The sequence below is a fragment of the Pteropus vampyrus genome, unplaced genomic scaffold (genome assembly GCF_000151845.1).
Source record: "Pteropus vampyrus isolate Shadow unplaced genomic scaffold, Pvam_2.0 Scaffold288, whole genome shotgun sequence".
Lineage (NCBI taxonomy): Eukaryota > Metazoa > Chordata > Mammalia > Chiroptera > Pteropodidae > Pteropus > Pteropus vampyrus.
In genome coordinates this window covers 1,908,007-1,920,712 of record NW_011889069.1, presented here as the reverse complement: position 1 = coordinate 1,920,712, position 12,706 = coordinate 1,908,007, and the positions used below count along the sequence as shown (strand labels likewise).

The following is a 12,706-nucleotide window of genomic DNA, read 5'->3' as shown; positions in this document are numbered from 1 at the left end:
AAAAAAAATAGCAGACATTACATAACATGTTAAATTTCAGGCTCACGACCTGATTTCTATCTAACTGCAACTTCCTTCCCTCCTCAACCCCCAAGTTTGTAGGCCTTAAGCTAGAAACTAATCTTTATTTTCAAGTGTTTATTAGATTTTCTATAAGACCTCTTGTGAAAGTGGAAATGTAAAGGTCCTTTAAATTCTGCATATGTAGTTTTTATGAAGTGCATCACACTGCCCCAGTGATCCCTGTCCCAGTGTCCCATTCCTCTTACTGTCCTAGAAGACAAAACCAATGCTAGGTCACACACATTCTATCAGAGCTCTGTTTAAGAACACGCAAACTCATGCGAAGACAGAGACAGGCCTGAGTCTCCAATTTCTAATAAAAGATAAATAATTTTCACTATTAACAACTTACTATTATTCTTAATAAACTTTTCATTTACTCAACAAATATCCCTTAATATATCTTATGTTCTAGGCAGTAATTTTGCCACTGTAAATGAGAACGATAAACTCAGTGGTCTAGCAGATCCTACGGTAGTCAAGAAGAAATAAATAACAGAGTTTTCTAAGTGTTGAGGGCTATAAAGAAAATGAAAACTAGGTAGCGGGTAGAGTGATATGGGGGTGTGGTATAACTATTTCCAATATCACAGTCTGAAAAGTCTTCTTTGAAGATGGGATATTTGAGCAGAGACATGAATGCCATGAAGGATCCCTCCATTCTCCATTGCAGTGGGTCCTGGCAGGGGAAAGGGCATTTCCTCAGGCAAAAATGGACTTGGTGGGTTCAAAGAACAAGAGAGTTCATTTAATTGCATCCTTGTGAGTGGAGCAGGAAGATGACTGAGGGTAGGCAGATACCAGGAAATAAAAAGTCTTTTATATCACTGAAATGTTTGCATTTCATTCTAAAAAGTTATTGTAGGGTTCTGAACAGAGAATGACATGATTTGATTAATGTTCCAAAGTGATAACTCTGGCTACTAGGTGGAGCAGAAGTGGAAGAGAAAGACCAGATGGGAATAGTCCAGGAGGGAGCTGATGGTAGCTTTGACCACAGTGGTAGCATTTGAGATGGTGAAAAGTTATCTAATTCAGGATATATCTTAAAAATAAAGATAAAAAGGATGTATTGATGGATTAAATGTAATATAAAAGAGAAAGACAACAACATATCTATTAGGTTTTTTGCATGCCCAGCTGGATGGATGGTGGTACCCATTCCTAAGACAGGGACAGACTGAGGAAAGATAAGTTGGTGGTGGCTGATGGGGTCACATGGAGCTGGTATCAAGAGCACTGGTTGGAATGCATTAGAAATGTCTGAGTTGTACATCAATCTGTAGATCAACTCTAGGGTATGCAGCCTAGAGCTCCAGAGTGACAGAGGTTGCTCAAGAGAGATAGTAGATTACAGAAAGAAAGGGGCTGTGGGTAATATAGCTGGGCTCCAATGTAACTGAGGATTTTGAGAAAGATGGAGAAAGAAATGTCCCGCAGCCATAGAACAGATAGGAGAACATCTATTCAACTTTCAGGCCTGGTGGTAAGCAGGATATAGGAGTGGAAATAACCCAGGAAATAGCCAAGGTTCAGCTTAAGAAAGAAAAAAAAGATGGGACCATTCAGAGAAGAGAGTGGTGACAGAGGGATTTTGTTGGTGACGGGACATAAAGACCAGAGAGTAAAAACATTTAAAAAATTAGGGAGAGGTTTGCAATTGGATCAGATTATTGGATGTACAGGACCATATGGTAATATGAATCTAAACAATGATACATGTCTTCGGGATAGTGGTCTTTGACTTCTGAGGTGGCTAAGATAACTGAGAATTATGATACTACAGGGTTTGTCCCTATAGTCTCCTAGGAAAAAGAGAGTAATCAATTCAAATTATATTTCTATTACAGATCAGCCTCCTAGATATACACATACCTCAGAGATATTGTAGGTCTGGTTTCAGACTGCTGCAATAAAATGAGCATTGAAATAAAGTGATTTGTATTTTTTTGCTGGTAGAAGGACTTGCCTTCGATTTTTAAAAGAAGCATATCTGTGGAGCGCAATAAGGCAAAGTACAATAAAACAAGGAATTCCTGTAATTTGTAATGGAGAGGCTGGGAAAACATGACTGGGAGAGGAACAGTCATGCAAAAGCATTCAAAGTTCTAATGCCTCCTTGATGGATTCCAGTGGCTCATGTCGCCTTGGGCAACAGGGTGATCTAACCAGGCCTTTCAGTGGTCCTTTATATGTGATGATTATTTAAGGAAACTCTCCATAATACCCAAGTGTATCCGTTTCCTGGGGCTGTTATAAAAGAGCATTACAAACTGGATGGCTTAAACCACAGAAATTTACTGTCTCACAGTTCAGGAGGCCAAAAGTCTGAAATCAAGGTATCGACAGGGCATGCTTCCTATGAAACCTGAAAAAGAGAATCGTTCCTTGCCTTTTCCTAGCTTCTGGTGGTTCTCTGAGAATCTTTGGCATCCCCTGGCTTGTAATTGTATAACTCTAATCTCTGTCTTTGTCATCACATGGCATGTCCCTGCCTGTCTACCATGTTCTCCACATTGTTATCTTCTCACGATCATTAGTTATATTGGACTAGGACCCCACACTACTCCAGTATGATCTCATCTAACTAATTACATCTGCGATGGCCCTATATCCAAACAAGGTCACATTATGAGGTACTGAATGTTAGGACTCCAATATATCGTTTTTTTCTTTTCTCTTCTCTCCTCTCCTCTCCTCTTCTTTTCTTTCTTTCTTTCTTTTCTTTTTTTTTTTTCCTTTGGTGTGTGTGTGCGCGGGGGAAGATTAGGAGGTTTGAGCTTTCCTAATGAGTAAATTTTTCCAAAGATGCTTATTCTAAATGTAAGAGTACTTTTCCACTCATCCACTACATTATAGCCTGTTTGAAAGCTAGAGAATATCAAGAAATTACTTTCACACATCAGATCTTCTTTTGCCTTCATAGGGCCAACAAAAGTTTATCTGAAAGTTGACTTCAGTTTTGTCATTTCTATTACTCTAATGGATGATGTTGTTTTCATTAAAAATTGTATTATTTTAATAAACCATCAGAAGGTTGTAAGATTAATTCTTATGTTCACCCTATAAGACAAATCTAAACCTCCAAAAGCTTTCAAAGCCAAAATATCTCACACTGACGAGATAGCAAGTTGACCAAATACACCCAAATAAACTCGAATAACTCAACCACGTGAATCAATGAGATCTGGAGAAAACATTCATGAAAGATTGAGATTGCTATATATAATTTAAACCAATTTAATCCCCATGGCATAGGGTTTATATAAACAAAAAACAAACAAACAAACAAACAAACAAACAAAACTACTTCTGAGGTTCCACCAGCAAATTCTGAGGTCAGTTTCTAATGCCAGATACCAGTCTTGCTCCAGTCTGGCACATAAGAAAAATTACCAAATACAAAGAGGCTTCCTTTTCTCTTTTCACCATCTCTGTGCAAGCCCTGCACTGCCTCTCAATGAATAGAAGATGTGAATGAGGGGAAAAATTTCAAACAGAGAACATGAAAGCTGGAAGGCTTAATCACCCCTTCAAAGTGATGGCACACTTACTCCTGTGTTGCCTGCTTACTCCAGTGGATTATCATGGAACAATCAGTCTTCCAGGGAAAAAGGGTCTACAAATTCTAAATCCATACATGAATTTCTAACCCCACTATTTGTTTCAGATAACCTGGCTCCACAGAATTTTCCATATGTTTTGTTCTGTTAGGAAATTCATCTTCAGAGCCATCAACAATCATAACTTGCTATGCAACAATCTTGTGAAAAATAAAGCATTCTTTTCTTCTCACTCACTCTCTGAAATAAAATAGCTCAAGAAATTATTTGAACTGAAGAAGATTCCTAGGATCTAAACAGATGTGTAGGAGAAACACTCATAAAAGTACAATTACAAGTGATGGAGGACATTCCTTTTTTCAAGACCTTTCAGAAGCAAGACACAGTATCTATTAAAGTATAGCTACATGGGTGTTTAAACTACAAAAGATTATAATGAAAATTGCTAAATGTGTGAATATTATATATATATATGTGTGTGTGTGTGTGTGTGTGTATTTATATGTGTGTCTACATATGAAAAGAAAGTTATAATTACATACTAAGCCTTGTGTGCATTGTTTCATTTTAACCCAAAACAATCCTTTGAAGTAGGTAATTACTGTGCTCTTTACACAGAGGGATTAAAAATTTTTGCCCAAGATCACACAGAGAGAGTACTAGAGTCTCAGTTAACAGACTCCTGTCTCCCGGTCTGTTTTCTGTCTAGCACACCACCCATGTTGGAATATGAATTAGTAAAGTCTATTGGTATCTTTGTCTCCATCAATTGTACTCTTATTAAACATTCCTATGGCTTACTCCTCTCTCTTGGCTCACATGTGCAGGTTAAAAGTGCATCCTAAACCCAACCACTTCTTGATTTCCTAAAGATAGTATCATTTGGCCATCTTTATGATGTTAGTGGTATTATTTTCTTATTATCAATAATCTATTAAACAGAGTGGGAACACAGCAACCTGCCCCTGAGGAAGCAAAATGGCCATAAATAATGCAAGGATAATGTTATATTTTATCCATCAGTGGAAACTTTGAAACTAAAAGAATAAATGTGATATCAATATTAATTGTAATTTTTTTAAGATTCCCTAGGAGAGACATCAGCAATCCTATTTCTAGTATAGCAAAGAAAGAAATTTATAGGTCAAGGCCCCACCTATTTTTCCCTTTACTGCCAGGGCATCCACATATATGGGCTTTCAAAATCTTTACAGAATTGTGTTTCCACCTAGATTTGTTGTACGTCCCATTTCAGAGAACTACATGGCGATGTCTGAGGAATCGTTAACTTTCTGTGAAAGAATCCAATATTACTGATATCTGAAGCAAAAAAGTTGGTGGAAGAACCTGGAATAAAAATCTTACTTTGAATAAATTATGGAGATTCTAGGATTCTCTGACAAGGGACTTCTAGAGGCCACCTGGGTCTTCTCTGTGTCTTCATGCCATAGACTACATAAAACCTTAAACACTAGCATACCCCATTCTTAAAATACTTTAATGACAAGAGATTCTTGTGCCCCAGGATAAGGAGGAACAGCTGAATTCTCTTTCCTAGAAGAGAACTTGGCAATGAAGAAAAGAAATGATAAAATGAGAAAAGTCCTATGGTGCCAAAACAGAGCTTGCCCAGAAGTCAGACATAACTGGTTCCAAGTCCTAGGCTTAGCCAATATATGACTGTATGACCTGGGAAAATGCCTCACTTGGCCTCTCATTGCTTTGGTTTCCCCATCTGCAAACTGGAATAGTAACAGTATTCACCTCATGAAGCAGCTATGAGGATTAAAGAAGACCCTGCCAGTAGAATGTTTAGCACCTGATATCTAGTAAGCAGAGTTGTCCCATACAGAATCAGAGGTAGAGCATAAGGATAAGGAAGACAAACTTTAGGACCAGACAAAACCAACAATTAAAAGACAGCATGGTAATAAAAGTTAGCTAATTGCCTCAGAAACACTCAGCATAATGTGTTTGCACTTAGTAGGAAAAGGGTGCCCTCTTTCAAGCACAGGTAGCCCTAGGCTAGGGCTCATAGCCAAGTGATAGAGTATGGGCTGGATGTCAGGTCCTTCTTACCCTTTCAGGAAGTCATCCTTGTGAGAAGTTGATTATCACTAGCCTCATTTGTAAAAGCAGGTAGTTGAACTCTCTGGTTTCTGTAATTCTTTCAAACTCAAAAGAAGAGGGCAAAATTTCTGCAAAGCACCTATACTTGTAGGTGAGATGTGTTGGAGAACTGGGCTGACTCTTCATAGACTTCTCTAGGTTCCTTGACAACTGGCATACTCCTCCTTCTGAACCACAGTTGGTTGGAATTTTAGCTTTCTCATTTTAGTTTTTGGCTCCTCAATAGACTTAGTGTGCTTCCAGGAGCCTCCCTCCACAGTCCCATCTGTCCATGCTCTTTTGAGCCATGGTCTACCGGCTGGATGTCTGGCAAACCCTGGAGGTGAGCACACATTGGTTGATCCTAGGAGGGGGCAAGGCAGTCAGAACAGCACATGTTTCCCGAGTAGCACTGCTATTCTAAACAAGTTAACTCATAAACAACGAATCAATAGTTACACCACGAGACAAACATTGCCAGCAGTCTTCAAATGGAGAGAAAGAAGGATGAGCAGAGAGGTGCTTTGCTGTCCCCTCTTTTCTTGAAAATGATAATTTCCCTGAGGTCCACCTGGGGTTGACCACATCATTAGAGATTAGCATTTCTTGAAAGGCCTAAGAACTGGATAGGGAAGTGACCAGGCAAAAAGAATGCATGTGTCATGGGTGCAGGAATGAAATAACAAACAATTGACACTGCCCGTCTGTGTCCTAGACAGAAAGAAACCAGCTCAATTAATTTGCAACCTCCTCAAGAGCAACCCCACACACAAGAACAACCTCACATAGCTGCACATCCTGAACAAAAATGACAGTGAGTCAGTAACATGTTCGGGCAAGGACACCACAAGACAACTAAGGAAAAGGGACAGAGAAGGGCAAGGGGAAGAAGATAGAGATATCAGAAATTCATTCCTTCATTTACTTATGCAACAATTATTTTTTGAGCACCTTCCATATACCAGACACTGTTTACACAGTGCAGAACAAGACAGAAAAGTTATCTACCCTCAAGGAAATCACCCTCAAGGAAGTCCAGTTGGGGAAGACAGATCATAAACACATAAATGAACAAATAAATGAAAGGGAACACTTTCAGATACAGATGATTGCTCTGAAAAATAATCCAAGATGACATGCCAGTATAAGTATAGTAGAAATGGTAGGGGATTATTTTTATGTGGGTGTCAGGAAAGGCCTCAGTGAGGGGTTCCATGTGAGCTGAGGCCAAGATAATAAACAACCGTCCATGGGAAAAATCTAGCGTAGGGGTACTCCCAACAGCAGGAACCATGAGTGGAAAGGCTCTGTAGCAAGAATAAGTTTTCTGTACTCATGAAACAGAAAGAAAGCCAGATATCTATAGCAGAGTAAGTGAATGGAGTGGGGGGGGAGGCGGGGGAGGGCAGTCACTCAGACTTCATTAGCAAAAACTATGCACCAAGTCATGTGTTACATATTGGAATATGAACCTGAAAACGGCATAGTTCTGTCCTCAGAGGCCATCCACGGAATAGCTGGAGAGACTAACAGAGAATCCATCTGCTTATAAAATGAAATGTTAAGTGCTTTATATGATACAAATAAAGTGCCACAGCTTCCAAGATCTAGAAGTAGACTCCATGGGTTTTCTCAAGTATCAAAACCACATTATTCTGTGCTATTCCATGGAATTGCTATATCAAAACTTAACTTCAATCCTGTATATTTCTCAGACATTTTATTCTTAACTCATTCCCCTCTCAAACAGAAAAAAGAAAAGAAAAAAAAGCATCATATAATAGCAAAGCCTACAGTCTAGATACATGACAGAAGGTATAGCTTGGCCTTTGATACTCACTAACCAGATGATCCCAAGGAGATATTGAGAAATCCATAAAAACATGAAACACATTCATCCAAATTGCCAACAAACACACAGATTCTTAGTGAAGGTCTCTAACTAATGACACCCACATGGTCAGGCATCTCAGGCTCTCCTATTCTTACTGCTTCTTCAGCATTCCCATGAGAGGGGCTCAGTCCCACCCCACTGGGAGAGAGGACACTCTTTTCTTACCGGGTATCAACCACTCGTTAATGGACACTCTCAGCCTCAACTGTTGATTACCTTTTGTTGGACAGGAGGCCCTGGAGTGTGGAGTCCATGCCTCATGCCTTTTCATATCCCAATACCCAGCTCAATGCCCTTCATGTAAGAACCACTCAATAAATCTTCGTTGGTTGACTACAACTGTATTTTAAAAAACAATGATAGAGAAATGTGATAAGGAGATATATTGAATATAAGTTGAGTGATATTTTTATTTTGTTTTCACTTATTTCATCTGTTCAGTAAACATTTGGAACAGTGCTCACAGCATGAAGAGGCATGATCTCTGTTTTCCAAGACCAAGCTGCTCACCAGTCCAAGTGGAGAAAGAAGACAGAGTTAAATGGCATTGCAAGACAGGGTATAAGCTTAAATGAGTTGGGGAGGGATTAAGCACCAGCGAGGAATTAGAACACAGAATTCAATGGGAAGTTTGTTGTATAAAGTCAAGGAGCAAAGTCCTGTGTCAGCTTCCCAGTTGTGTCACTTGCTAACTTGTGTGACTTCAGGTGAATTCCCCTCTCTGGACTTCAGTTTCCACATCTATGAAATGTTCAGTAAACATTTGGAACAGTGCTTAATGGGGATAATTAAGTCTAGTTCAGAGAGTTGGAGGCAATTAAATGTTTCTATGTATATGAAATATGTCACACAGTAAATGGCCAATAATCGATGGACTATTCATCTTAACATTAGTATCACTAGTGCTTCACAGTATGGTTTTAAAACTTACTATCTGTGCAATCTTAATCAAGTGATGTCAGTTCTCCATATCTCAGTTTCCTCATCTGTAAGATGGGGATAATAATAGTACCCAAACCACAGGGTTTTTATTAGGGATAAATGCCCATACTATGAGGATAGATGGTGGGTGAGATAGTATATAAAACATTCAGAATACTCCCTAACACGTAGTGAGTGTTCAATAAACCTTGGTTAATATTATTATTACTGTACATTCTGTTTTATATAACAACTCTTTTTTAAAAATATTTGCATATAGACTATCAGCAGGAGGGCAGAAAGAGTGGGAGATTGCAAATTGTTTGCCATTCTTTTCAGGCTGTCAATTGCATTTTAGGTGAAAGGTTTCCCAATACCTCCACAAAGATCATTAGAGCTAATTAAATGAAATAAAACATTTTTAAAAGTTTCCTCACATTAGAATATGCTGCTGAAGCATTCATTACGTGGGGACTGGAAAAGATCCTTCCAAAATTAAACTGCTAAGAACAAAGCAGAATAAAATGAAATTAGAGCAAAAAAGTCCTCTGCTGGTTAAGAAGAAAACTACAAGCATCATCCTCATTGTCTCCCACAGCAATGTGGACAGGTAACTCTTGAGGGTAGAGCAGAGGGATTCAGGACCCTTCTAGTTGTAGTTCAATATAGCTTGGTCACATGCTGAATAAAAACAAAAAGAAAGGAAGGGGAAAAGGAAGGAGAGAAGGAAGAAAAAAGAAGGAGACCAACGTATACACACAAAAAATGCCAAAATAAAATAACCCAGATCCCTGAACCACTAGATTGTTGTAAACTGGAATCAGGTTATGTACAAATTTAGCAAATTTTATACAAACAAAATAAATTCTGATATTCTTACTTGCTTCTCTGTACACAGAATTACAAAATTCAGAGCCTGTGTTTGAGAGTTCAACGACTTCCACTCCACAAAAGTACACCCAACATGGCGGCCCTTTCTTGTTCCAGTGTCTGAGAAGAATAAAGGTCATCCTGCTAAGGCAGGAGTGTCCTCTCTGCAGGTTGCCTCATACACTTGCTGTTCACTTCACATTCTAAATCAGTCCCTTGGTCAATGGGTTGGTGTCAGGCAGACCCTAGTTCCTCAAATTCCTGCCCTATAGGACTCCGACCACTGGGAGGTCTTTCCCCTGATGCCAGGAACACATTCAGCCACAAAGGCTGACATAAAATGGGAAGAGATGTTCCAAGAGGACCTTTTTATGCCATGGCTGGGTTGGGTCTAGAGAGGAAGCCCCACCATACCCCATTTTCTACATCTACACCCAAACAAGGCCAGTGTGTTTAGAGCATATGTGATAATTCAAACAAACATTAGTGCCTGAAAGAGACAGGAAAAGAGACCCCAGAGTGAGAAAGAAAGAGGCATGGAAGGAAAGACAAAGAAAGAGAAGCCAGCCAGTATATGACAATGTGATTTTAAAGAGAAGCTGATGCTAGCTCAGGCCTATCTGACTGAGCACTTACTAAATTCAGCCACTCTCTAGAGAGATCTGATTCTCATGAACCTAGGGGCTGTGTCCTGGAGGCCAGATCCTAGTCTGTCCAACAACCTTCGCTGTTCCTTTAATATGGGGGCTACTGTCTGTCAGGGCCCCTTTGTTATTTCTTTATCTCCAAACCTCTATAGAGCTGACTACCTTCCACCTTCTCCTTGAAAATACCATCCCATTTGTTTCTAAAATGTTCTTCCTGTGCAATTGTCTCTATTTTATCTCTGGGGGTTACTCCTTACAGCCAAAGGTTAGGAACAGAGCAGGCATCCAGAGGACAATAAATGTCATCGACTATATTGCTTTAGAGGTTCATTCTTGTTTTCCTCTTAAGTAGTCTGAAATCACAGCACATTTGGAGTTCTCATGGTATAAAGCAGATACACAGTTATTTCAGGGTGGGAGGCAACTGGACGTTTAACCTTTGTTCAAAATAGTCCCAAAGGGCTCAGTGGGAGAGACTGGTTTCAGGAACCAAGGATTAACCAGAAATTCACTGGGGCCATGTGTGTTAGCTCCCCAAAGACAAAGGAGCATGGGATGTTCACAAGGCTTGCATAGGTCCTTAAATCGCGTACTTCCTTTGGCAGTATCAGTGTTCCCTCCTCAACATTTTCTGTCCTGTGGGTATTGCCTTAAGCATATCATCCACAAACAATCCATCTTAGAAGAACAGTCACCAGGGGGCAAAACAGTGGACACCAGCACCGATAATCATGTGTAAAGGATGGGAATATTGCCACGTTGCCTTGTGGTCACCTCAGTACCCCAGTTTGGAAAACTTTATTTAAGAGGGCATGTTATGTCAAAGAGATGTAGGGAAATCATTCTTCCCATGAATCTTCTCAACTTCTACCTCAGGCTGACTGTTATAAAATTCCAGAGGTAAGATTCCATTACAATCACTAATTCTGTGTTGCCTTCCTGTGAGCGGTATGGTTTGTAGGTACTGAAAATTGAGTTAGCATTTCAACAGGCACAGTGATCAGGGAGCTAGACACTTACTACTTTACATAAAACATAACCAAGATTCTTCTCCTCCTCCTCCGGTTCCTGTAAGCCTTAACCCCAGAAGCCAATCAGGCCCGACTCAACACTGAAACCCAGCTTCTGTTCAGTACGTGAGTTCTGTACATACTGCTTTGGCAGACAGCACCAGAGAGCACAATTAACGAGAGAAAGAGAAATTTTCCAGACAAAATCAGACTCATCTCCCTTACTTCTATCTCAGAAAGCCATGTTCAGGCAGGAAAAGCATGTCTCTCTGCCCACCAATTCACAGCAAGAAGGCACCCGGGAAAGCCCAGGCACAGTCAGGCCCAGGACAAAACAGCAGCTCTGCCAGAGTAGGGAACCCAGCTGGCAACTCCCCATGGCATAGGCAGAGTGAGGGCATTCACACCAAGCCAGACTCTTCCTTTGGGACTCATTAACTTCAAAGAAGACTGTTCACACTGAGCCCCATTCAAGCCCCCAGTGACCGTGGCCACCAGCTTGGGAGTGCCACCGTCTTCAATCTCAGTGAGTTCTTGGCCCAGTCACCCCTTATTCTTACTAAATCCTGGGCCTAGGAAGCCAGTTTTAGGGGGCGGGGGAAGCTCATCTCCTGAACCTCTGAGCAGTTCCCTATGAAACACCAACATTCCTGGGACAGAGTATCCAGCTTATTCATGAATTGTGCAGCTTTGGGAACCAGCAGCCACCCTGCCAGCAGCTCACACACACATGTACCCCTGCCCCTCTCTCTCTATCCCTCTCACAAATCATTGTTAAGTCGAAGAAGAACGGCATTTCCCTACCTGAGGGTGGCGCTCTCCCCCTGCCGGACCGTCACGTTGTCCATAGCTTTGGGGAAGGTGGCATCCCCGCTGCGCACGGGCACTCCTGTAGGTACAAGGAACAGCAGCCTGAGAGACACGACCACGAGGCACTTCCAGGGCAGGAACAGGTACCCACAGACCCCCATCCTCGACAGCCACAACTTCCCAGAACTCCTGCAGCGGCACGGCACACGCCCCCCGGGCGAGCACAGGAAGTGGGTGGGGTGGAGGAGCGAGCACTGGGACCGAGCAGTGAACTAGCGGCGACCTAGAGGCGCGGGGAGGAGAAAAGCGCGCAGACTCCTCCGAGTCTAATATTCCTCCCCCAAACCCAGCTTCAGCGCTTCAGCTTCGGAGAACCAGTTTCCACAGAGGACATCCAAAGGGGCCTTCCTTGGTGCTGCTTCGGCCGGGGACCGTGGCCGAGAAAGGGGAAGCGCAAGGCAGGTGCAAAGGTGTGGGCAAGTCTCAGGAGTCCCTTCTTCCCGTTAACAATTCAGACATGGCACTTTGGAGTGGAGTAAGCACTTTGGTACCCGAAGGGGACAGGGGTGGGTTAAATCCGGCCACCCAGAGGTGGTCTGCAATCCCTCAGTTAGAACAAGGGGAAATCCAGCACTTTCTTTGTAAGTTTCAGAGGAAAGGTTGCCAGCAGAAAACAATCTGTAACAATAGCAGAGATGAAAAGTAGAGCATGCAGGAGGCGGCACAGGGTGGGCGAGGAGGAGGCGGCTGCGCCGGGATTCGTGCGAACCGGACCGAGGATCCTGCCGCAGCCGCCTCGGTCAACTTCCTCGGAGCCGA

At 41.6% G+C, this 12,706-nt stretch overlaps 1 protein-coding gene across 4 annotated transcripts in view; it reads right to left on the bottom strand.

Annotated features, from left to right (window-relative positions):
• Nucleotides 1-12,084, bottom strand: part of NTM (neurotrimin) — a 393,348-nt gene extending 381,264 nt beyond the window's left edge. For all 4 annotated transcript variants that reach the window (XM_023521051.1, XM_023521052.1, XM_011376219.2 and 1 more), the window contains exon 1: nucleotides 11,882-12,084. In XM_023521051.1, the coding sequence (XP_023376819.1) occupies nucleotides 11,882-12,048 (167 nt within the window). In that variant the 5' untranslated portion in view covers nucleotides 12,049-12,084. The remainder of the gene's footprint in view (nucleotides 1-11,881) is intronic.
• Nucleotides 12,085-12,706: the final 622 nt, after the last annotated feature.